The sequence below is a fragment of the Juglans regia genome, chromosome 10 (genome assembly GCF_001411555.2).
Source record: "Juglans regia cultivar Chandler chromosome 10, Walnut 2.0, whole genome shotgun sequence".
Classification (NCBI taxonomy): Eukaryota; Viridiplantae; Streptophyta; class Magnoliopsida; order Fagales; family Juglandaceae; genus Juglans; species Juglans regia.
In genome coordinates, this window is record NC_049910.1 from 29,861,767 (window position 1) to 29,889,050 (window position 27,284).

General features: G+C 35.0%; 2 protein-coding genes across 2 annotated transcripts; both read left to right on the forward strand.

Moving 5' to 3' along the window:
- The first annotated feature begins 1,785 nt into the window (after positions 1–1,785).
- Positions 1,786–6,886, forward strand: LOC109018862 (derlin-1). The gene is made up of 7 exons (XM_019001054.2): positions 1,786–1,960; positions 3,548–3,683; positions 5,098–5,171; positions 5,321–5,414; positions 5,697–5,825; positions 5,944–6,104; positions 6,435–6,886. Exons 1-7 carry the CDS (start codon positions 1,944–1,946, stop codon positions 6,544–6,546), a joined length of 723 nt encoding a protein of 240 aa, XP_018856599.1. The 5' UTR covers positions 1,786–1,943; the 3' UTR covers positions 6,547–6,886.
- A 434-nt stretch (positions 6,887–7,320) lies between these two features.
- Positions 7,321–9,622, forward strand: LOC109018861 (profilin-4). The gene is made up of 3 exons (XM_019001052.2): positions 7,321–7,654; positions 8,199–8,336; positions 9,161–9,622. Exons 1-3 carry the CDS (start codon positions 7,526–7,528, stop codon positions 9,293–9,295), a joined length of 402 nt encoding a protein of 133 aa, XP_018856597.1. The 5' UTR covers positions 7,321–7,525; the 3' UTR covers positions 9,296–9,622.
- Positions 9,623–27,284: the final 17,662 nt, after the last annotated feature.

The following is a 27,284-nucleotide window of genomic DNA, read 5'->3' on the forward strand; positions in this document are numbered from 1 at the left end:
TGCTTAGGAGGAGATGCCAGAAGACATGCTAGCAAGATGGAGAGGACCAGTGGTAGCCATGGATGAGGAGGTGATGTATGCTTTGGATGAGGCCAAAGGTGCTCTAAGAAAGTACGTTCCAGAGAGGGACGTGCGGGACAACATATAGGAGTCCGAGAGTTTTTTTTATTTTTTTGGTGAATTTTGGACTCAAACAAAGAGTTTCAATCGGTTTTAGTCGACTTTTAATTTTTTATTTTAATTTTTGACAGATGCTGACGTCACGGTTACACAACAGTTCCGCACGCCGGTTGCACGTAGCAATGTTGCTCTCTACAAAATAAAAATTTTCCTTAAGTATTTACTAAAATTGCCACTAAAAACTTGCTGTGTAACCCTCCTGTAAAAGTAACTTTTTAATATTTTTTTTACAAAAAATAACCATAATCTTTTTTGGGATGGGCTGACTCGCATGGGCCTTGTTTTAATTGGGTTATTTAAGTCAGCCCCCTCTAATTTTAATTATTTAGTTTGGCTTAATTAATATTATATGGATTTATGATACTTTATGTCCACAAAATATTTAACTCTTTTAGAATTTAAAATGAGAAGACTTAGATTATTAGGGAAAGCAGGTCATTTAGTATTTCAGAGTTAAATTTTTAAATATGTATTTAATTAGAAATTTATATATCACATATTTTATAAGTATTCAGTTTCGATATAGAAATATTGGATTTAGCGCTACGAGGTAAGTAGCTTGATCATAAATTAGGATTAGTATATGTTAACTAGTTATATATATTATTATTAAAGCCAGTTTCTATCGACGCCAGTGTTTACGTACCACACATGTTATGATATTTGTAAGTACGACATTTATCATGTTTCATTCCGCATATTATAGTTATGTATGTATTATGTATCTCATACATCTCACGTTGCATAAGACACGTAAGTTATCTTAAATTCAAGTGTAAGATAATATCATATCAGTATAACTAGATGACCATTCAAATGCATAGTACCAATGCAATTTCAGGGTGGGCGTGCAAACCACGGACTCAAGCATGGTCCACCGTAGTACGCCAGAGTACTGCACAATCGACTTCATTTGCTGCAGTAGGGGAAGTTAATGTACAACCTTGCACACATGGTTAAATGTATTGGCTAGTCAGATAAGACAATAGATAAATCAGTCATAGGTATAGAATAAGCATCAACATGAATTATCATGATTTTAAGTTCTTAGTAGAAAATATTTTATAAAATATTTTATATTAAGTATGTTTATGTTATGATGGGTTCTTACTGAGTCATCGACTCATTTTAGTTTTTTTATATTTTAAACCACCCTAGGTAAACATGATGATGAGAGCGAGAAGGCAGGCCAGGCTTAGATGGAGCAATTGATTAAATTCCAGACTTTTTAGAATAAACTATTTTTTTATAACATAAATTTTATTCAGTTTATTTTATTTAATATTGTTTGGAGACATATTTTTATTAAATAAATATTTTTAGGAAATAAATGTAAATTTTATTTTATTATAAAAATGAGATTTTTTGTCAGGATATTTTTTATAAAAATACGTGACATAGCTAGCTTACAGGACCGGGAGTTACATTTTTATAAAAATAATAATAATAATTACTAGTTATTAGTCTTTTTACGGGTTTTAATATTCCTCAAAAAGAAAAAAGCTGTTTCTTTCCGGCCCAATTTCTGTATTTTCTGGCCCAATATACATACCAATTACCCATTCCCAACATTAAACGGGTCCGCACGTGCGAGCACGAAGAAACTTAATCCAGTAACGTACAGAATCTTCTGGGTCGTCTTTCTTTACTCTTTTCCTTGTCGAAGTTTTCCTCTAATCAAATAGTTCAAAAAGGGGATCTCAAATTTGAATTTGCTTCGTAAAGGACAAGAAGAAAATCTGAATTAGCTTTCTGGTTAAGCAATGTCTTCTCCGGCCGAGTAATACTCTGCTCTTCTCTTTTCCATTTCTAAATTCGTAGTTTTTCTGTTTTATATGTTTGTTATTTTGCTGTTCTTTGTGATAAATTTTGTCGATTCCTCGAGCGGATCCTTGGTTATAAGTCTTGTTTGTTGATTTGGTTATAATAAATGTCTTGTATTGTAGTCGTAAATCGTTTCTGTCTTCGGCGTATTGTACTTTGTTTCAACTTATTTTCCTCTTTATTTAGGTTTATACTCTAGGTTTACTCTTTTGTTCATTTTTGTTCCTTTGGCTGTTTTTTGTAAACTGTTTGGGCATAGTTGTGACCTCAACCTGAGTGGTTCTAATTAAAGTTCTTTATGGTGTGTGTAGAATCTATGTTCAAGTTTTTTGATGTAGGTTAATGCTAGTAGTGGAAAAGAGGTATGGAAAGCTTTGTATAATATGTAACCGAACCTACATCAGCTGTGAATCGCACCTATATTAACTTTCTTTTCTCTTATCCAAAATTGTATATAGCTCGATAATCTTAAAAAGTCGAGTTATTTTCATTTGCTTTGTATTCTTGCAAACTATGACTTGCTACCGAAAGAGACTTATTCTGCTAAAGTATGGATGCGAACAGAAGTAGACTGAAGAATCTATTGAGAGGTTATTTTCATATTTAGTCACGTGAAATCAGCAGAGAAGTCTCTGGGGAAAGTAAAACGAATGCTATATGTGATTGGCGTTGATGGGTTATAGGCACTTCACTATCTTTGAGGTTTACTTTTGCTTGCCAAAGTATTGCACTTGGTTACGCTCGTCATAATTTATAAAACAAACCTTTCGCCTCTAAGTTGGTCTTGCATATATCTCGGTACAAATTCTCGATGGCCATACATTACATTAGTTGGATCACAGCATTTCCTAATTTTTGCTGGAGTCATGCCCTTTTAGTGGGCTCAATTTGGGAAACAAATTAACGTGGTGATCACCACGGGCGCTAGTAAAATTATGTTGTATTGCTGTGTTGGCCTCAAGCTTAAGCCCAATGCTAGCAAATGTACTTGTAGTATTAACTGCTCAGTATGATAGCTCTTTATATTTATTCTCCCTGCCCTTTGCTATCCACTTTGCTTGAATAGCTAGTCCCATAATAATTTGTTTATTATCATTTTTATTTGAAGATATTACAAATGGCTTATAAAACAAACCTTTTGCCACTAAGTTGGTCTTGCATATATCTTGGTACAAATTCTCGGTGGCCATACATTACATTAGTTGGATCACAGCATTTCCTAATTTTTGCTGGAGTCATGCCCTTTTAATGGGCTCAATTTGGGGAACAAATTAACGTGGTGATCACCATGGGCGCTAGTAAAATTATGTTGTATTGCTGTGTTGGCCTCAAGCTTAAGCCCAATGCTAGCAAATGTACTTGTAGTATTAACTTCTTGGTATGATAGCTCTTTATACTTATTCTCCCTGCCCTTTGCTATCCACTTTGCTTGAATAGCTAGTCCCATAATAATTTATTTATTATCATTTTTATTTGAAGATATTACAAATGGCTGTAATGATTCTTTTAACCGTTTATGGTTTATTGTTCGCTTTCTTATCAGATATTATAAATCTCTTCCACCTATAACAAAGGCTTATGGGACCCTCTGTCTGTTGGCAACCACTGCCTACCAGATTGGATTATTTGATCCTCGGGATATTGCGTTATTTTATAAACCGGTATTCACACAATTTCAGGTATGTCTTTTATCTTTGTCGACTTTATGATTTATTACTAATTCTGTTGATACCTTCTATTCTTCATTCTTTGGTCATGTTTGGAACAAGTTTTTGAAAATCTTCTTGCTCAATCCACACTTTCTTACACCAAAACAATCCAAATCCTGAAAACATATTACCTCTATTTCTACAACAAGCAAAAACCAAAACAACTCATGAAACTAAAAAAACAAATATTTTCTTTCCAAACATATTTTTAAGGGGCTTTAACACCTTTTTAAACCTCAATAAAAATATCTCTAAAAAGCTTTCTCAATTCAGGCATATTTTAATGTATCCCACCAATTTCACAAAACTCCATAAAAACCCATCTTTAAATGTTTTCTCAAAAGTCTCGGAAATGTTGACAAAGGCCTTAATTCCATACATCCCCGTAAAACTGTCTTTTACTTTTTGAAAGAATAAAATTAAATTTATTCTCAATACTATATAACTCTTTCAATTAAGCCCATCTATTGCCCTCTTTAAAAACAATAAAGAAGACGACCCTCAATGAGTCTGTAATCTTCAACACACTCAAGCTCAAACCAACCCAACCCAACCCAACCCAACTAATTGCAGCAGTATTGTCATTACTACTTCCAGTGTGTCAATTCCATGTAATTCATAGATTGTCTTAGATGACCTTAAATGGAAAACAGGATTTGCTTGACTGTGTTTATTTGACATGCTATTAATCACACTTTTTTCGATAAGTGTGTTTTTTAACAATACTTATCGTGCAGCTGATAGACAATTGCCTTGAAATACATAGTTTGATTACCCATAAAAAATATAGTTTGGTATATATGATGAACAAGTGAATGAATACTAGTTATTTTCAATATTCTATTGATTCTGTGTTCTGCCATAGGAAAAAATTTGCCACATTTATTATTCTGAACCCCATTCCCTCATTTAGGGGCTGCATAGAGGTACAAAGTTTGAGCCCATGAATACGTACATAACAGGGAGTCTGAAAAAATTCTTGTTCCAAGTAATCCAAATACTTTTGATCCTCTCTAAGGATATTATGTATGTATGACCTTTGAAATATTCCAATAATTCCAGGGAGTAAAATACTTTTTTTTTTTAATAAGTACCAGGGAGTAAAATACTTAACTATAAAAAAAAAAAAAAATCTCCAAATCCTATAGTATGTTTTGGTAACTTCCTCGGCCAATGAGCAGTTGATTTAAAGTTGCACTTGAAACCTGGCTTGCCCCCTTTTAGTTTTTTCAAATGAGCCTTAAACGTCTCTCTCTCTCTCTCTCTCTCTCTCTCTCACAGATGGAATCTGGCTAAATATTTTCCCATCTCTCTTTATCGGATTTTGTTCTTGAGCCCTTCGATAATTAATATAACTCTTTGGTAACTTGGCGTTCATTTGTAGGTATGGAGACTGATTACAAACTTCTTTTTCCTTGGAAAATTCTCTATCAATTTTGGAATCCGCCTTTTAATGATGTAAGTACTTGCGACATGGAATTCTAAATAATATGCTTCAATTTTCACCATGCAACTATTATTGCGAGTGTGAGAGCTTAGTGACCAGTTGATACTTGTGTGGGGGTGTTCTTTTCATGCACTTACAGTTTCAAGTGAATGAACTGCAGAGCTAGATATGGAGTTCAGCTTGAGAAGGTACCGTTCGACAGGCGGACAGCCGATTTCTTGTGGATGATGATATTTGGGGCCTTTTCACTATTAGTATGTGAGATTATCTTCATCATTATCAGCTTTTTGATCTGTTAGTTTATTGTGGTCTTTGTCCTTCAAATTAAAGGCCTCCAAATTGAAATCATGAAAGATTACAAGAATTTAATTTTACCCCCCCCCCCAAAAAGCTTCGGAAGCACGTGGGTGAGCCTTGGCTCGGACAACCACCTCTCCATATGACATTATGTTTTCTACCATATTTTTTATTTTTTTTAAATGCATGCACTAACATTGTTATTTTGTTTTTGGTGTTTATTCTCTTCCGTGTTTTAGGTATTAGCAGCCATCCCCATACTTTCGACACCTCTCCTTGGAATATCACTTGTGTTCATGCTTCTCTATGTCTGGAGTAGAGAGTTTCCAAATGCTCAAATCAGTATATATGGGCTCGTGACTCTTAAGGTAGGCCGACTGGTGTTCATTCACAAACTTTCAATTGGGTGGCTTTGTCATGTAAACTATCTGTTCGGGCTAGGTCTTTCAATGTCTGATACTTGTGAAACCGATTATTTGGCTGCAGGCATTTTATTTACCATGGGCAATGCTTGCTTTGGACGTTATTTTCGGTTCACCAATTATTCCAGATCTACTGGGAATAATTGCAGGACATCTGTATTACTTCCTGACTGTTCTGCATCCACTTGCTGGTGGGAGAATCATGCTAAAGACCCCAACGTGGGTGTATCCTTACATTTTTGGGCTATTCATATTTTTTAATAAAATATGATCGATTGCAATAAATTACTTGTCTTTAGGTCACCGAAAGAAGTTTATTAGTTTATCCAAGGTTCTTCCATAAAGGGTTTCTGCTTGAGTCCTAGTACATGGTCAAACTGAACACTAGGGCAATGGGTTAACTTACCAAAAATTGGAAAAGCAAAAGTCAATGGATTGGTTAACGGTACTGCCAGATTGATTATATGACTGCAGTACAGCAATTAATCTACTATAGCTTGGTTTCTCACATGAATTCTGTACTTTCTGCAAGTTTCCTTAACTTTACTTGCACAGACATAAACTGGTTGCAAGGTGGCGGATAGGAGCTCCGCCAGCTAGTGCTCAGCCTGAAAGGACAACTGGTGCAGCTGCTTTCAGAGGGAGGTCTTATCGACTTAGCGATTAATTGTGCTTCTTCACCAAGGGACCTTATCATTTCCCATTGTTTCAAATTCTTTACCTTGTTTCTCTTGTTGGATGCACACTAGCAAGAACAGTAAGGGTTTTGAGCAAATGAAGCAAATGTTGTGCTTCAGCATTTACCCTATGTTGTTTGTTCCTTGCTCATATGCCTTCTAAAGGAGGTTTCTTGACATTCTTTTTGTCTTGTGATGAAAATCCACTAGAGATATAATACGTTTTTCTGAGCAAAAGACTAAAGAGATATATTTTGTAGAACAGGAAGGAAACATGCCAAGTAGCAGTTGATGGAAACCTTTTGATCTATGCAATTTATTCAATTTCAATTTCCTTCTCAATGCCTTTCCCTTTTTTTTCCTTTTTTGTAAGTGTACATTTTGAGCATTCCAAATGGCCAAGTGGAATCCATGGAAATGGGAAATATTTAAGGAGAAGTGCTACCTACATATACAAAAAAATTACACAAAAACAAATCTACAAATTGATGTGATTTTATAGGATCTGTTAGATATATTTTAGAATAAAAGTAATTTTATAATATGACGTACTATATCAAATTACATCAGTTTGTGTATTTACTTTTGTGTAACTTTTTTGTATTTAAAATATTTCTCATATTAAAAATAGTTGAATCTGTATTAATTAAAAAAGAATTATATTATACATCATAGTATGATGCTTATTTTTTTATTTTTGAGAGAGTAACTTCATTTTAGATATACTTTTATTTTTGGAATAATATATTTCAGATACACAAACATACCAACTTAACATTTTCGATTAAAGGAACGGGAACTCCGAAAACTATGGGGATGTGAACGGCACCAACAAAGTCCGAGCCCCTCTACGTGTGCGTGTATATATATGTGATATGTCAAAGAAGAGAAGCAAAGAAACTGCACCACCGCAACACACATACGAGAGAGAGAAGAAGAAGATCGAGAGAGAGAGAGAGAGAGAGGAAAATGTCGTGGCAAACTTACGTGGATGAGCATCTGATGTGCGATATTGATGGTCAGGGCCAGCACCTCGCTGCCGCTGCTATCGTCGGCCACGATGGCTCTGTCTGGGCTCAGAACTCTTCATTCCCCCAGGTCTCTCTTTTGTTGTTCACTTTTTGTGCTTGATTATTGTTTGATCGGAACTGTGTTGGGTTTGGATTTCCTTCTTGTTTTTAATTGGATTTGGTCCAATCTGGCTGCCCTGTATCGAGACTGGTGATTACTACGTGTTTTGCATTTTTTTCAGGCTTGATCGTTGGTTCATTGATTAATATTACAATGTGGTTTCCTTCTTTCTTCTGCCATTTGATCCGTTTTATTTGTGCCATCTCCGATCCATTCGTTAGTGATGGTTAATTGCATGCTCTGTTTTTTTCGTTGGTAATTGATACTTCCATTAGATGTTATTGGAAAAATTCTCGTTTGGATGGCCCTTTTGCATCCGTTTATGTGAGTTTCCATTAATTATTTATGTATTTCTTTATTTTTTTTTTCTTGGTTTTGTCATTTGGATAGTTACATTTTTAGTGTTATCCATGGCAAGAACAACAAAAAAATGTGCTCTTTCTATGCATTAATTATTCACTTTGAATAACTTCTGATCCGTTTCATGTTTGTCTCGGTTGTTTATTTCCAGTTTAAGCCTCAGGAGATTACTGATATCTTGAAGGATTTTGATGAACCGGGTCATCTTGCTCCCACGGGCTTACACCTTGGGGGCACTAAATACATGGTAATCCAGGGAGAGCCTGGAGCTGTCATCCGTGGAAAGAAGGTGATAATATGCAGCTATATATGTAGTTCTATCTCTTCTGGGATTAATTCTTTTAACATTGTCAAACGCTTTTGTACCAAGCACTTTTGAGTTGATGCAAACCAAAGAAAAAAGAAAGAAAGAAAAACTTCGATCTGAATGAATATTTTTTAAATGAAATTTTATTTGCGAACTGGTGTATAGAGGACGCACTTTCCACGCCACGCCACTCACATAGCACAACTTGACTTGCAATAATAATTTAAAAACTTAAATCTTACAAATCGAATATTGCAAAGTTAGCAGTGTGGATTGTATATCCTTCGCTCCGGCATCCACACTGGCTTGTAAGTAGAAGAACTTGGGCAATTTCATTCACAGTTGTGCTGTCCATCTCAATGTAAAAATGCTCAGTTTCTTTTGAACCCAGGATGTACTTCGTTGTACACATGCACACGGAGGGTTTGAACTTAAATAAATACCCCCTCACAAACCAAAAAAAAGCCTCGGACCTAAAACTTTTTTAGGAATATAATGTTTCTATTTTTTTTAAATATAATTTTTAGAAGGGGGATTGAAGGTATTGGTACTTGATTCCCAGGAATCCCTCGTAAGGCTGCCAGGCCATTGAATTCTTAAATATCATTGCATAGTGTAAGGAGGTTTACAATGTTTGATGAATGGTGATGGGTGATTTAGACTAAATGTGGTTCAGTAGCCTCATTCTGTTTCTACATAATCTTCATAAATATATGGAGTTTTGGTCTTTGTTAACCACTTTGAGTGGTTTTTGTTTTATGTGCATTTTTTTTTTCATTGAAAGCCCTTCTGTATTGTGTTGGTAGGGATCTGGAGGTATCACCATAAAAAAGACTGGCCAAGCTCTAGTTTTCGGCATCTATGAAGAACCTGTGACACCAGGACAGTGCAACATGGTTGTTGAGAGGCTGGGGGATTACCTTATTGAGCAGGGCCTGTAGGCCAAGGCCAATCATCATTTGAGTGCTTCTTTTGGGGTTCACATTATTTTCTATTTTCTTTTCTTCCCTTTTGATTTCGGTTCCGGGTTTGCATCTTCATTGAAATCCTAAAATTGGCGGTGAAGTCATTGCAGACAATAACCATGTGAGAACTAAGACATTTGATTTGTGTTAAGGTTGTTTGAATTGCACTACCTTTATATTCTATAGATGTTTTGTGTAATCCTGCTGGATCTTTGTGGTCTTTCATCATCATCATTGTTTACAATTATGTTTCCGAGTGGTCGCTTCTTTTATGAAATGAAGTTTTATCATAGTTATTCAGCATCTCAAAGTGTATACAAAAGTAGTCATCGTTCCTAGATGCTACAGGGAGTCGACAGAACATGTTGGCATCGCAACTTATCTCACGGTATGAATTGTACGTCTCATTCAAATAATAAATAGTGGTGGTCTTCAACTTATATAAAAATGGCCGTAGCTGTAGGTGTGGTTCAAACTAGGGCTGAGCTCTGACTCTAACGAAGTCGGAGGTGGCATTTTCGACCTCCGATACGAGTCGGAGGAAAATTTTTGCTTTGACTTCGATCAGAGGTTGGAGCTCTGATCGGAGGTCGGAGCTCGAACCGTTTATTGGGCTAAATGAATGCCTTTTTTCGACTTTTGGGCTCACCAAAACCCAATTCTGAACCTGTAAAAAAAATACTGAAAAAATAATAAAAAAACTCAAATACAATAGTTTAAAAACAAAATAACATGTAGTCATAAGTTATAACAGTCTCATTTATTACAACACTGATTTAATCTTTAGAGATAGCTACATAAATATTAAACACTATGTGCACTTGTGTAGCAAGGATTTCATTCAAATCTCAATAGTCTATTGCTCATACCTGAAATGAAGATAGAAAGTCGCAATCAATACAAGGAAAAAAACTGATAATAAAAAATTGAATACGGTAAAAGTAGAATTTGATTCTCACCAAGAAAGGGGATTCTCCATAGTCCATAGTCCCTCAACACCATCCCAACTCTTAGACTCTAAGTTATTGGCAATTATGTTAGGGTTCACAATTAGGTCTGTAAAATTATAAAAAGTAGAAGTTAAATAAATGAAACATTAAAAATAAATAAATAATCATTTAAAAGCATATAAAGTTACCAAATTCAAACTTATAGCTCTCGGCATCAATGCCAACAGTATCTAATCCAATGGACATTTCATTTATCCAATTCTGTGTGCAAGCGAGGGCCTCCATGGTTGACGGTGACAATGAACACCGATAAGCATCCAACACGCGACCTCTAGTGCTAAACGCCTACTCCGAGACAACCGTAGTGACATGAATGGCTAGCACATCTCGAGCTATACGGGAAAGGACTGGATACTTGACGAAATTAACCTTCCACCTAAGACTGTTCATCCGGGTTCCGGACCGGATTTCCGGGTATACCCAGCCCGGAACCCGGCTTCAAACCCGGGCCGGGTTTCCGCCCGGATACACCCGGGTTATGACCCGGGCCGGAACCCGGATGAACCCGGGTTTCTACAACCCGGAAATCCGGGTTCCATCTTCAACCCGCTTTTTTTTTTTTTAAAATTTATTTATTTATTTATAATAAAGCACATATTATTTTTTTTAACTACAATATCTTTTTTTTTCAAAAAAATAAAAAATAAAATAAAGCTCAAAATGTTTTTTTTTTTTTTTTTATAATCTAAAAGTCTATGTTACTAAAAAGTTGGTAATATATATATATATATTTAATTTGAGATTAGATGATCATGTACATGTAATATATTCCATATTCCAATATGATAATACTACTGTTAAAAATGATCGATCAAGTAGTAGTTTTTAACCTCTACTACTTCTAACCTTCCATGACCATGCATTATCATGTAAAATGCATGCAATAATGTAATTCACTACATATTAAATTAAATTACATTACATTATATTACAAAACACAAAATTATAAAATATGAAAATTACAAAATTCTTCAATTGAAAGTTTGAAACTGGCATCTATTCAGCTGCTTTTGTGTCCTTCAAGTGTTTACTAATTACATCAGCACGTCATGAGAAACTAGAGAACCTGAAAATATAAAACAAGTAAGAGCACCATATCATCTTACAGGAATAGACAGAGACGAGAAGGATTCATGTAAAATCTCCAATCCTTAACCAAGGTAGAAGCAAGTACATGAATTTCTATTTCTACCTTTCATGAGTTTCTAGCATTTTTCCTTATCATTAGTTAACCCATGCTTTCACAGCCATATCATTAGTTACCTTGCAAGATAATGTAAAGTACTTTTTACTACCTCAATAATTTTCAGTAATTGGGGCAAGTAATCAGTCTTTGTTATCAAAATCTGATATATACTTTAAATTGGATTTATGTTGTAACCTTCCACTTAAAGCACGAGTCTTCAAAATTATATATTTTTTAAGATAATACAAGACACAAGTTGAGGCACATGTTTGTTCACAGCAGAAAAAAGTACTATAATCTTTCCAGTGTTGCTATTAGATGATACTTTATACAACTCAATAGATGTTCTTTTGGTGCAGTTGATTCTAATGAAAATTGGAGGACAGATTACCTACTCTGGAATGCTAGGTCGCCATTCAAGTAAACTCATTGAATATTTTGAGGTAAGCACAGATTCACAATTAGCAATTAGCAAACTTCTAGTTGCAACATTAATGCACATTCATTTATTTTGAGGTAAGAACGGTACATATGCTGTTCCTTGCACCAATACACCACAGATTGTTTCTAACATTGACTATATACATAATAAAAATGACTGCAAAAGGTTCATAAAAGGTTATGGTGGGATAGTAGGGCCACTAACCAGTTTGTTAAAAAAGAACCAATTGATTATGAAAGAAGAAAGTACTTAACTCTAAATTTTTTTCAGCATCAATGGGAAGAGAGACTCACAGCATCCTCTGTTGATAATGAAGCTAGATGATCATCTAAAAAAATATTAAAAAATAAGTTAGATAGATAATAAACCAAGATAGATAGATATTAAACAAATATTTCAAATTTCAAACTTACCTTCAAGGTCCATCGACTGTACATATTCTTCCAACTCCCGAATGTCGACAGGTTTGGTCCTTAACCAATTTTGGGTGCAAATGAGGGCTTCGACAGTTTCCGGAGACAATGAACTCCTAAAAGGATTCAATATTCGTCCTCCAATACTGAATGCAGACTCTGAGGCAACAGTGGAAATGGGGGTGGCTAACACATCACGTGCTACCTCAGCAAGGACAGGATAATTGGCGGCATTAACTCTCCACCAATCTAAGAGAACAAAACCGAGCGAGTTATTTACACACGCCTCAGACAAATACTTATCTAGCTCCGATCTAAACGCCATAACACCCTGCTCCTCAAGGAATTTGGTGAACATGATCTGAAATTTAGTCAGAGACAGTGTTGGCTCATTAGAACTCCCCCCACTAGTAGTGTTTGGCCTCCCTTGAGCCACATTAGAACTCCCCCCACTAGCCACATGAAATGTGTTATACTGCTCGATCAAGCGGCCTAAAAGGAGTTTTACCTTGTCCTCTGTCTTATCCGCCAACTCATACCCTTTGCACTTTTGCAACCGTGGATTAAGCACAAAAGCGACATATATCATTAAGTTGAACCTATTTGTGTTACCCCAATACTTGTCATACTTACTTCTCATATTTATGCCCATAGTACAAGTGATAATATCACTACTCAAGTACATATCATTTAATACATCTTCAATTGTGCAAAGTTGCTCAAAATATACATTAGCAGTCACATACAAAGAACCAGAAATGTTCAATGTAACATCATAAAAAATTTTCAGCAACTCTACAAAAATTCGTGCATTTTTCCAATCATCACTAGTGGGGTTCACAAAATGGTCATCCACAAAAACAAATTGATCAAATGCTTGTTTATGTTTTTCAGCGGTACTCAACATCAAATATGTGAAGTTCCATCTAGTAGGAACATCCAAGCAAATCATTCTCCCAATGATCTTTTCCTTTGCCGCACAAACCTTGAACTTCGCAAATCTTGACGGCGAAGATTTCACATACCTGACGGCATCCCTAATCTTTGTTACAAATTCATAAACATCCTTCAAGCCGTCCATAACAATCAGATTCAATATATGGGCAGCACACCGCATGTGAAGAAATTCACCACCCAATATAGTACAATCATTGTCTTTTATTTTCCTCCTCATGTAATCAACAGCAACATCATTTGAGGAGGCATTGTCAACTGTGATTGTCAAAATTTTATCAACACCCCATTCATGCAATCCCAAATCTAACACCCTCCCAATAGTTTCGCCCCTATGGTCAGGAATTTGACAAAACTAAATTATTTTTTTATGCAATCTCCAATTGCAATCAATAAAATGTGTGGTAATATACATGTAGTTCATATTTTGCACCGACGTCCAGGTATCGGTGGTAAGACAAATTCTTTGACCATCCAACAATTTCTTTAATTGTATCTTCTCTTCGTTATACAATTTAATACAATCCATTTTTAAAATAATTCGGGATGACAAAGTAAATCGAGACTCTAAATCAGTCATGAACTCAACAAACCCTTCATGCTCCACTAGCCTAAAAGGCAATTCACACCTAATAAAAAACTTAGCAGTTGACACCCTAAGTTTTTCTGCATCATACTTCACTATGCCTTGTGGGCTACACACTCTTCCCTCCACATCCCTCTTAACACTAGATTGACTTTTTCCAACTCTTTTAAGTCTAAGAGGGGAAGTTTCACATGCATTCTGGAGGTGATGTAGCATAGATGAAGTGCCATTCTTGTAGTGGAAACTGTATAGCTTAGCGCAATAATTGCACTGAGCTTTTGGGTTATCGTGGTCAATAGGTTACACTTTAGTAAATTGTTCCCAAACCACCGATTGGTTACTAGGTGTTTTTTTCTATTTCTTGGGTAAAGGTGGGATGGAATGGGTAGTCTGTTGTGTATATGTGGATGAATGAGTTGGAAGACTCACATGCTCCTCCACATCCACTGGAATAGACGATGAGTCACCACCAACCCCTTGGGTCGTACCAATGTTACAACTTACAGAATCTTTTTCCATCTGTTATTGAATAATAAAAAACACCAAACACAATATAATAAATAATCAAACACTAATATAATCAAACACTAATCCCAACTTTAAAATATGATCATGAAAAGCATGCATTACAGATAAAAGTCTCTCACCATTGATGTTTAAGATTAACAACACATGAATTAATAAATCATTTTGCTTCACACAATGCTATAAACCAGGACCACGTGGTCCAGCTTTCATGACTTGATCCATATATCATAGCAAAACAATGCTATATCAAAGTAAAACAAAAGAATTAAGAAAAAGAATAAAGAAAGAAGAAGAAGAAGTAAAGAGAGACTATAAAATATTTGAGTAATTAACAAATAAAATGTGCATTAATGGATAGAGGGAATTAATCTTCCTATCTAGATACAGGAATGATCATAATTTATTTAGCCCAGTAGGTTTGATTTTGAAGCCAAATCCGACTCAAATGTTGAGTGGTTTGAGCAATTTCCACGTTCATTAATTAATTGGAGCATTGTCTCAAACGATCAAATGAATTTGGTTGCATTAGTATGATTATTCTTAATTGCATTCATGCTAGCTGAAAATGCCTCCTAGGTTCTACAACCAATGCTTCCAGTTGAACAATCTTGAAATGCTCAAAATATGCATGATTGAAACATTCACTTGATCATTCTGATAGCTAAGCTTGACACATCTCATCCTCCATATAAGCTAGAGCATTATATACATATTTAATATTGAAGGGAAAGAAGTTTTTGAATTGAAGAGCATCATTCTAAATATGCATATCTTTTTATTATTGCTTATCTCATAGATTGGTTCATGAGCCCAATTGATAACAGGGAGATCAATTAGCATATAATTTTCTCCAAGCAAATGGATAAGAAATTAAAATACTACACACATAAGCCCACAAATATTAATAAGAAAACATAGTGCTAAGGAATAACATTTCCAGAGTAGCAGTGGAGACAACAACAAATACTATACAAAGAATGTTTTCTTCATCTTACATGTACTGTTTTAGTAAAGCATCGTACTTATCCACAAAAAAAAAAAAAAAGGCATTCTATCAGTCTCAACCCGAAAATGTCATAAAATATGCTGCCAAACAATGAACCAAGAAAGAACACCTTTCTCCCAAAACCCGAAACATTGTCGACTTAACTTTGAAAACCAATTATAGATAACTCAGAAAATAAGACTAACTTTACTAATATCATTATAATAACAATAATCACAAGACAACCCTATATAATATTTGATATTATTCGTGAATAATGATAATATTATTAAAATAAATTCACAGCAGATGAAATCATCCATCAAACACAATCCCATTCATCCACATCAAGGCCAAAAGAGATGGGATGGGAGCACATAAATCAACCCAAACCCAGATCAAGCCGAGTCCTAGAATCGGGCTCTCTCCGAAGTGTGAAAATGTTTAGTGAGCTCAAAATGTAAAACCCATCCACCCTTTTCAAATTGTAGTTACCTGATTCAGGCAACTTTCACCTCCACTAGTTGCTACACTAGAAATGGAGCTATGCTTAGCTCTGAATTTCATTTTTCGTAATACGATGCCTTTACTAAAACAGTACATGCAATATACTGTATTCCCACCATATAAGAGAGAGAGAGAGTGAGAGAGAGACAGACTCACGGGGTCACGGCGACGGAGATGCGGCGACGAAGATGCGGCGGTGGCAATGGGGTCGCGGCGAGGAGGCACGGATTTAGGGTTTTCGTAACGAGAGAGAGAGAGACAGTGTACCCCGGATTTGTAACCCGTATCCGGGTCGGATAGATCCAGGTTTTTCAACCTGGATTTCGGCCTGGATTTAATCCGGGTCGAAACCCGGAACCGGATCCCGATTTTCCGGGTTTCGGACCAGGTCGGGAAAAAACCCGGCCCAGTTGAACAGTCCTACTTCCACCAAGTTAGTAACTGAAATACACCTAGGTGCCTCGACATATTCCATAAAATATCGTTCAACTTCAGATGTATACTGCATAATATTTCTCATTGCAATGAGTTGATAATACTGCTGCATAATAAGATGGCATGTACCCTATTCGGATAGGTCAATATTATCTAAGGAAGCTGTCAATCCTGTCAGCCTCGAGTGTGAAGAGCTACCAGTTGTGGATGAATGCTGACTACTATTGTTGTAGTGACTGTATAAGTCATCAATATCACTTTTTAGCACTCTAATAAACTTTGTAGCCTTTACTGCCCTGAAGACGAAATTTACCCAAAATTCTATAACGACCAACTTATATCGGGAGTCAAGGATTACAGCCATGAATAGTAATCTATTTATCTTATCAATATTTTTCTAATATTTATCATATTTAGTCTTCATTCTTGTAGCCATAGCAGATAACAATCCCATAGAGTTAGCACAACTATTTTGCAAGTGGAAGTAAAGCCCTGAGAGCTTGTTGAAGTACAAGTTCACAGTCGTATATTTGGATCTAGATATCCGCATGGTTCTGTCATAAAAAAGTTTCAAAAATTGAATAAAGTACCTCACACTAGTCCAATCATGTGTGTCCGGCGCAACGAGCCCCTGTCGTACTGTCTCCAACAAAGCATACCTTAGGCCCCCATCCTCGACCTCCATCAGCTTGAACGCTCTTTGGTACTTCTATGTCATATCCAACATCATGTATGTAGAGTTCAATCGAGTCGGAACGTCCAAACACAACATATTAGAACATCCAATCTGAAGATCTTCTGTTATTGCTTTAAACTTGGCAAGCCTTTGGGGGGAAGCCCTCACATATCGCACAATGTTGCGGACTCTGGTAATGGAATCATCAACCTCTTTTAACCTGTCAACAACTATGAAGTTGATGATATGAGCACAACATCGAACATGAATAAACTCGTACTAACGAATGACATCATCTTTTACTGTTGTATTCCGCTTGAACCAATCAATTGTTGTGTCATTGGCACTGGCATTGTCAACTGTAATACACATCACTTTTTGTATTCCCAGTCCTTTATACAATCATTCATCTTCGCCCCAATGGATGCACTTTTATGATCCATAATTTTTTTGAAGTCAATAATTATTTTATGCAAAATCCACTCACTGTCAATCTAGTGCTGTGATACACATGTAGCAGACGTTCTGTATGGACGTCCATGTGTTAGTCGTAAAAAACACTCACTGGCTAGTGGTAATAAGCATCATCTCTACATTCTTCTTCGCATGCCTCTTTATATAATCTCGCATCACTGTATACCGTGATGGAATGAGAAATCGTGGCTCAATAGTTTGTACAAGCTTTCGGAAGTCTCTTTTGTCAAATGTGGTAAAGGGCTTCTCATTAGTAATTATCATCTCTTCAAACATGTCCTTCAACATCTTCTCACTATATTGAGGGATGACCAATTTCTTAGCCTATGTACCATCAATGGCTATAGAAGTTTTATAACTAAGTTTGGTTTGATTAGTGGCCGACAATTCCTTCGCGATCTTATGCTGGTAACCATTTATATGTGCTATTAACACATTGGTGTTTTGCTTCTTCGAATGGCAACCACAAAGTTGCCCACAGTGGTGGAATCTTGCTTGCGGTTAGCACGATCACCAAGAATTTTGGTTAAATGCTCTTATGTCTACGAGCTTTTTTTAGAAGGTTGTGGTGGTCGATTGTGTTCAATGGGCATCTCCTCCTCTTCGTTGAACATTTCCTCTTGCTCTATATCTACTGGGAGTCGACTACTTGCACAAGATGTAGCTGCTCTAGATGTGGCTCTAGGGGTGGAAGTACCCACCAGTGTAGGAGTAGTAGCACTAGCATTCGCCACATCCCATTGTGGACAATCATCTCCACTAAGTGTAGGATCCATATCACAATCAAAGAAGCTGAAAAAATAAATTAGAAGCAAAAAAATAATTTAAGAAATAACTAGGCTATATTATAGGGTATCAACTCATTTAAGATGGAGAAAAATCTTGGAAGCTAAGGCTAAAGAAACATATATGGGCTGCCACCCAAACTGAAAGTGCATGATTTCCATAAAAGAGAAAAACTCATGAAGAATCGCAGATAGAACAAATTAAAGTAGTACTAATACTACTGCCCATTAATATTCTTGAAATATATATGCATGAGTAAGATGCATGCAGGAGCAACTTCACCAAGGAATTATTGAAATATATATGCATAAGTAAGATGCAAAAACACCAAGCAAATATATATGCATGAGCAAAAGTTTAAAACACCCTAAACCATCTGATCAACGTACCCTTTTCAGTCATGCATTTATGGATTGTGACAAGGACACAACTTTATGCTTTGGCAGCGAATTATACATTTATAATTGCAGTTTATATATTTGTTTTCAAACTCTCCCAGTCTACCCCATTGGCCATTACTCATTAGGTCAAGAAGGAACTCAAGTTTTCAAGTCTGTGGCACTTAGCATGTTCAAATAATAACTCAAGTTTAGGCTATGAAACCTAGAAACACTTCCTACGAATTATATATGCAAAATAATTAGACTTCAATGGTTAGCTATGATGGGAATGGTCGAGGCTTCATAAATATCGTTGGACTTTCGTTCATAGTGATCTCCATTGGATTAGAGTACTGAAGTACAATTAATTTATGAATTTCTTAATTAAATTAATACAAAAACAATCTTCATATGCTAGTTCTCATTAAATAGGGTAATGAAAGGTTGGCACCGGCCAGATACCACAACATACAATTAAACTTCTTCTCTATTACATTTTGTCAAACACATTGCATGCATACTGGTTTGCACAGTCCAACGCATCAACCCTATTCAAGTCTATCACATTTCCTTACTACAACAAAAGGTTTAGAGCAACCCAAAGCAACTAATTCTAGGCAACCCAACAACATGGAAAAAAGCAAAAATTGCGAAAAATTACATGATTTTGGGCTCAGAGTCGAACTACACTTACCATTGGCTGAACGGAGGGTGGCCTTAGAAGTGAAGGCGAACGGACTACAGAGGCGCAGAGAGGGAACAAAGGCAATAGAGAGGGAACAAACTCACGGAGGCGGTGAGGCGCAGATGAGAGATTCAGAGAAGAAGGGGATTCAGGGAAAAATGAAGAAGAGAAGGGGGGCCATGCGTTTTGGACCTCCCGTGTGATAAAACGATGTCATTCCACATTCATTTATTTATTTTTTGTTTAAATTTAGATGTAAAACAATGTCATTTTACATCTGGATTTAAAAAAAAAAAAATCAGAATCGGAGTTTGGAGTCGGAGTCGGAATCGGAGCGGAGGTCGGACGAAGTCAGAAATCTCAAAAATTTGCACAGCCCTAGTTCATACGCTAGACTCAAAGGGTCGAACGGTGTGGCTCATCTTTTCTACTTTGTGGCGTGTATTCATCCAACTTTCTATTTTATTTCCATTTTAATTGTTGGAGCTTTATGGCTCATTTCAATACAAAAACCATTTCATCTCATCTCATCATTATAGTTTTTTTTTTCAATTCTCAAATAAAATATAATAAAAAATTTAATTTTTTCAAATTTTAAAATAATAATAATATTAAAAAATAATATTCTAATAATATTTTATTCAACACATCTAAAAACATATCATGTCATCTCACTATCAAAACGAGTCCTTAGCGTTTTGGTTCTCCATATCAAGGATTTGTTTTTGCTTAATTCCAACAATTTTCTGCCATAAGTTTGGATTCAACAAAACTCGTTACAATCAAATTGACATTTTCTGCACTGATTTCTCTCAAATTCCAACTCTTGTTTTTCCGTAATAGAAAGTCAAGTGCATATTCTTATGCGTTACTCGCCTACATTTTGATAACTCTTGTTTTTTTCTTTTTTAAACTTTAGAAGTTAAATAAGAAAAAGAACTTATCTAATCTAATCATTACAATTTTTTTAAATTCCCACACAAAATAAAATAAATAATTAAACTTTTTCAAATCTCAAAATAAAAATAATATTAAAAAATATATTATAATAATATTTTATTCAACTTTTAACTTTAATCTTAACTCATCTCACATCTCATTTACGAAAACAAACAAGACATTATCATTACTTTTTTCTGTTCATTTTTTCTTGAGAAGAGATTTTACTTTGGTTTTGCTTTATTTCAAAATTCTCCTAAGCTTGAAAGTAGTTTAGGACACCTTTGTCGCTTTTACTTTTTAAAAGAGAAATAAAAAATATTGATATTAATATTGAATTTTTTGCACTAAGTGCAGATTTTTGGTACTTATTTTATTTTATTTCATTTTTTAAAAAGCGAATGTCACATGTCCAAGAGTGACCCCCTCCCGATTTTATTAAATAAAAACCCTCACTTGTGGCGGAGAAATACCATTATACACAAACAACCCACATCTAAATCATAACACCCTTATGAGCCCAAACAAAATTTCCCACAATCTAGACTAGAACAACAAGCAATTATAAACGTAAATAAGGAATTTCCCAACTATCCTTGCGCAACAAGCCTCTTAACATCCCGCACCCTGTATATGCTCCATGGAACATCACCTCATTATTATTGGCCTCTTGTTTAGCAAGACAAGCTGCAACCATGTTTGCTTCCCTGAAAGTATGACAAATACTACAATTTAATGCACTAAAAAGCATTTTAATTTCATCCCAAAAATCCCACAAATACCATAGTGTACACCTTCCCGATTGAATCCATCCAACAATGACCTCCGAATCCGACTCCACAATAAAATTTCTAAGACCCATTTGTTGCACCATCCGTAACCCATTAAGAAGTGCACGACCCTTTGTTACTGTGTTCGAAACGACACCATAATGCGTTTCAAACCCAGCCATAGATCGGCCCTTCGCATCCCTGAAAATCCCTCCTCCACCAGCCATACCAGGATTACCATAGGAGTTGCCATCAATATTAAGTTTTAAACCATCCCTACTCGGTTTCCTCCATGCAACTGCCTTTGACAGTTTCTTCTCAACCGGTACACATGAAAGATTTAACGCCTTCACAACGTCCAGGTCTTTAGCACTCATCTGTTTGAATTTTTGTTCTGTCGAGAAAATTGCTATCAAACCAGACTTAACCCATCACGTTACCCCTCGGCAGTCAACATGTTTTCCTTCCATCTGTGCTTCACACCTCGCCCTCCACAACACCCAAGTGATTAGAATAGGCATGATTCTATGACACACACATGCATATGTAGACGTCGACACGCGTAACCACCATATATTGAGAAGGCCTTGCCAAGAACGAATCTGCGGTAAATTAACAACCAGGATATTGGCAAAAAAATTCTAGACTTTAGTAGCTAACTCCTCCATAACACATGCTCTATAGTTTCTTGTTTCGAAGACACACAACAATTGCACTTTGAGACCAATGGAATCCCAAGTTTAGTAATATTATCATCCACCAGTAAAGCCCATTTTCTTGCTCGCCAACACACAAAGGACATTTTTTTCGGAATACACTTATGTCATAACCATTTCCGCCAAAGACAAAAAACTCCATGCACCCGGATAATTTGCCACGCAGATTTTGTCAAAAATAATACATCCGATGTCGGCTGCCAAACCAGAATATCCTTACCACTTCGTAACTTCCCCGACGAAGATATTATTTTTTCTACCATCTGCACAGGCAAAAGAGAGATTAATCTTTCCATACCCGACCCAGTCGGCATTATAAGCTCTTTAACCCTCAACCGAGAATCCCCCACCACCTCTTGTGACTCAACAATAGCACCATCCTCCAGCCAGTTATCAAACCAGAAATTAGCCTCCTCACTTCGGATCAAAACTCTGGAATTTTTAATCACTAAAGGCATAACTGATAGGATTTTTTTCCAAAATCTAGACCCCACTGAGTTAGATAAAGCTGCAGGATGCTCTCCTCTTGCATATATTACCATAAAAAAATTTTCTCAAAACGATTTGCCATCCAGTAATTTCCAAGCGAATTTCATGAATATCGAAGTTTGTACTTCAGCAATATCTCTAATGCCCAACCCACCTTCCTCCACCGGTAAACAAATGTTCCTCCAAGCCACCCACTTCCACTTCTTTCTCTCCTCCCCAAAACTCCAAAGAAAATTTGAAAAAATAGGATTAAGAGTTGTCAACACCCCATTCAGAACATTCATAACTAATAAAATATGTATTGGCATGCTAGATAAAACGTGCTTGATAAGAGTAATTTTTCCTTCAAAGGATAAAATTTTACTCTTCCATCCCGCCAATTTTTTTTGCACCTTCAAAAGCAAAGGTTCAAAAGGCGAATGGTGAACCTTCCCACCTGTAACGGCACCCCTAAATACACACACGACCATTTAACCTCTACAAAACCAGTCAACTGAAACATCTCTAATATCCTGGCAAACGGAATTATAGAAGAGAAAAAAATAGAGGATTTTTCCGGGCTCACCAACTGCCCCGACATTCATTCATACTCAGGAATAGTCTTCATCAATTGAGTCACATATTTCTTTTCCCCATTAGCAAAGATAAGAATATCATCAGCATAAAATAAATGAGAAACCAACACACCTCTGTTTGCACTGAATAGTCTGACTTTTGCCCTTTGGAATTCATCCTTTAGCATGCGAGACAAAAGTTCCTGAGATAAAATAAAAAGGTAAGGCGATAGAGGATCACCTTGTCGGATACCTCGAGACGGCTCGAAGAAACCCTTTATAGCTCCTTTAACATAATCGAACACATTGGAGCTGAAATACAATTAAAAATCAATCCCCGCCACTGTTCCGTAAAACCCAGCCATCACATAACCTCCAATAAAAATTTCCAATTCATTCGATCATATGCTTTCGCCATATCAATCTTAAGCATTATGTTCCCGCCTCTCGTTTTCTTATCAATCTAAAGCATTTGAAGAACCTTTCTCAAGAACCCAAATTACAAGGAGGAACACCATAAATGTTGTGATTTACCTTTGATAAGTTCAAGTTCAATCAAGAATAAGAGGAGTAAAACTCAATTCACAATGAATAAATTCATCAAATTTCATAAACTGACTAAAATGAAGCTATAAAGAGTATTTAAACCAAAACCTAATTAAAACCTTAGTTAAAATAAAGTCCTTTTATCCAAAATGCCCCTGGATGAACAATGTTGCGGCTATAGTGTCTTGGCTACAGTAACGCTATAGTAACCGCTTGAAACCCTAGTTCAATAAAATAATAACTTTCTCAACATGCCCTTGCATAGGCCCCCCTTAAGTCATTCCCATAATAAACTCAATTAGTCTAAACTAATAAAATAAGTCATTTAAATGAATTAAACAAGTTGAAAACCTTCAAGTGCCCAAAGCCTTTAAGTCTTATTGTCGCCATCTTCCATAGCTTATCAAATGAAACAAGACTGGATCTTCATCCTTCAAGCCCATCTTGAATATTGGGCTCTTGCTAAACTCGTCCCAAGTAGATTGCACCAATTTTTGCATTGCTTCTTTGATCTTCTTGGCCCTTGACCTTGCAATTGGCTCATCTGAAACTTGTAAATGATATTTAAGACTAGGTCCATATTGGTGCCCATCATTCACCCTCTCCTCAAAAGGATTCAACCTCAAATCTCCACCTGGATCAAAGGGAAAAATGTTACTAACATTGAAAATAGTAGAAACATGATACTTACTTGCAAAATCCACTTGATATGCATTATCGATAATTTGTTCAAGAATTTGGAATAGTCCATCCAATATACTCTTGTCATCAACTGGTAAATGCATTAAATCTAAAAGAGTAAATGTATTAAGTCTATAAACAATTTCAAAAGGTGAAAATTGAGTAGTAGCATGAACACTCTAATTATATGTAAACTCAATGAATGGAAAACAATACTCTCACAAATGTTCATGAAACATATCTAAGGGTACGTGTGGGTAGCGAGAAGTGTTGAAAAGTGTTGAGAATATTTGTGAATAGTTATGAGTAGATATTGGAGTGAGTTTGTGGGTCCCATTGAGAGTATTTTGAGTTGTTTGGATGTGTGAAGTATGTTGAGTTGTTGACTTTTGAGTAGGTAGTTGAAAAATGTGTGGGTCCCATAAATATTATAGTGATTTTTTAATATTAATAAATATTGTAGTGATTTTATTTTACTTATATATATAATAATGATAAATATTATAATGATTTTATTTTTAATTTACATATAATAGTGATAAATATTATAACGATTTTATTTATATATATATAATAGTCATAAATATTATAGTAATGTTATTTTTTATTTATATATTATAGTGATTTTATTTTTAATTTATATATAATAGTGATAAATATTATAGTATTTTATTTTTTATTTATATATAATAGTGATTTTATTTTTTATTTATATATTTTAGTGATTTTATTTTTTATTTATATATATATATTATAATGATTTTATTTTTTATTTATATATTATAGTGATTTTATTTTTTATTTATATATTATAGTGATAAATATTTTTTATTTATATATTATAGTGATTTTATTTTTTATTTATATATAATAGTGATAAATATTTTTATTTATATATTATAGTGATTTTATTTTTTATTTATATATTATAGTGATTTTATTTTTTATTTATATATTATACCGATTTTATTTTTTATTTATATATAATAGTGATAAATATTTTTTATTTATATATTGTAGTGATTTTATTTTTTATTTATATATTATAATGATTTTATTTTTTTTATATATTATAGCGATTTTATTTTTTATTTATATATAATAGTGATAAATATTTTTATTTATATATTATAGTGATTTTTTATTTATTTATATATTATAATGATTTTTTTTTATATTTAATAGTGATAAATATTATAGTGATTTTATTTTTTATTTATATATAATAGTGATAAGTATTATAGAATGTTTGTGAATAGTTATGAGTAGAGATTGAAGTGGGTTTATGGGTCCCATTGAGAGTGTTTTAAGTTGTTTGGCATGTGAAATATTTTCAAAAGTACGAGAATACTTGGAAAATGTTGAGGATACTTTAGTACCCAAACATAGCCTAAAACTTTCCTCACACCAAATTGACCACTCCAATAATATGCAAATTCAATGAAACGCAAATGATACTCCCGCAGATGTTCATGCAACAAGTCAATGTTTGGCAAATGATACTCACACAAATGTTCATGAAGCACATCGAAAGCTTTCCTTATACCAAAATGACCACTCCAATTATATGCAAACTCAATGAATGACAAGCAATATTCATACAAACGTTCTTGCAACATGTTAATGAATGACAAATGATACTTCTACAAACATTCATGCAACACTTCAATGAATGGCAAATGATACTCGCACAAACATTCATGCAACACATCAATGAATGACAAATGATACTTCCACAAACGTTCATGTAACACGTCATTGAATGGTAAATGATATTCCCACAAACGTTCATGCAAAGCAACAAAAGTCTTCCTTACACCAAGGTTACTTAACAAACCACCATGTCTATCACACACAAGCAACCTATGCATAAAACTAGTAGGCACATAAAATCTATTCTCTCTAAACAAGTACCAATCTAATTTATAGAACTTACCAAATGATGCTTTCTCACATGTTCCATACACAATAGCAAAGTCATCATCATTAGCATGCAATTCCATATCATATTCAAGTCTCAACAATTTTGCATCTAAAATGAAAATAAGGGCATACCTTCTTACTAAAGCGTCAACCACAAAATTTTTCATACTTTGTGTGTATTTGAATATATGAGGAAAAGTCTCAATGAATTGCACCCACTTGGCATGCATTCTATTCAACTTACATTGTCCCTTCAAGTGCGTCAAGAACTCATGTTCTTCAAAGAAAGGTCGGTTAGGAATTGTTGCACCTGGTACAAAATCAATGTAGTGTTCTATCTCCCTAATAGGTGGCAATCCACTAAACACACCATTAGGAATCATAACCTCATATCCCTGCAATAATGAAACAACAACACGAGATAAAGAGTCGTTAAATTCGTTAGTATAAAAGCTTACCTTAGCATAAAAACTCACTTTTGTCTTTCTATTTCTCTCTACAATCTCTCTTTCTTTTTCCTCTTGTGACTCCACTATTTTTTCATGACTCTCAGCCACTTCTCTATTTTTTTTTTCACTCTCTTTTTCATGTCTCATTCTCTTTTTTCCTCTCACTCTCTTTTTCCTTTTCACTCTCATCTTTTCTTTCACTCTCATCTTTTTTTGAACTGTTGGCCTCACAATTATTTTTCAATACATTCTCTATTTTTCTTAAGGTTTCAGTTTCACCCTCATCTTTTTTCTCTCTCTCTCTCCTTTTTTCAGGCTCACTATTTCTTTTTTTCTCAATCTCACATTCACTCTTGCTTTTTAGCTCAATCTCACTTTCACTCTTATTTTTTAGCTCAATCTCTTTTTCACTTTTTCTTTTTAGATCACTCTCACTTTCACTCTTTCTTTTTTGATCACTCTCATTTTCACTCTTTCTTTTTTGAGCAACCTCACTTTTCAGTTTCAATTGGTCCCCCTGGACTTGTGTTGGAGTTAAATGAGAAAGTTTGATTGTTTTTCTATCATTTTCAAAACTGTACATGTTCATTAACCTATCATGGATCACCTTCTTATCATACTGCCACGGTTTCCCCAACAAAATATGGCCAGCATGCATAGGCACTACATCACAAATGACCATATCCTGGTATTTCCCAATTGAAAAAGAAACTAGTACTTGCTTATTTACCCTAACCTCCCCACAATCACTCAATCATTGCAACTTGTATGGTCTATGGTGTTTCAAGGTAGGTAAATTCAATTTCTCAAATAAAGTAGTGCTAGCCAAATTAATACAACTCCTTAAATCA

Bases quoted from the DNA above. Each gene is read 5' to 3' on its own strand.
- LOC109018861 (XM_019001052.2), top strand. From the start codon at position 7,526: ATGTCGTGGCAAACTTACGTGGATGAGCATCTGATGTGCGATATTGAT. The intron at 7,655-8,198 runs GTCTCTCTTTTG...GTTTATTTCCAG, and splicing joins AGAACTCTTCATTCCCCCAG to TTTAAGCCTCAGGAGATTAC. The intron at 8,337-9,160 runs GTGATAATATGC...TTGTGTTGGTAG, and splicing joins CTGTCATCCGTGGAAAGAAG to GGATCTGGAGGTATCACCAT.
- LOC109018862 (XM_019001054.2), top strand. The intron at 5,172-5,320 runs GTAAGTACTTGC...AATGAACTGCAG, and splicing joins GGAATCCGCCTTTTAATGAT to AGCTAGATATGGAGTTCAGC. The intron at 5,415-5,696 runs GTATGTGAGATT...TCCGTGTTTTAG, and splicing joins TTGGGGCCTTTTCACTATTA to GTATTAGCAGCCATCCCCAT.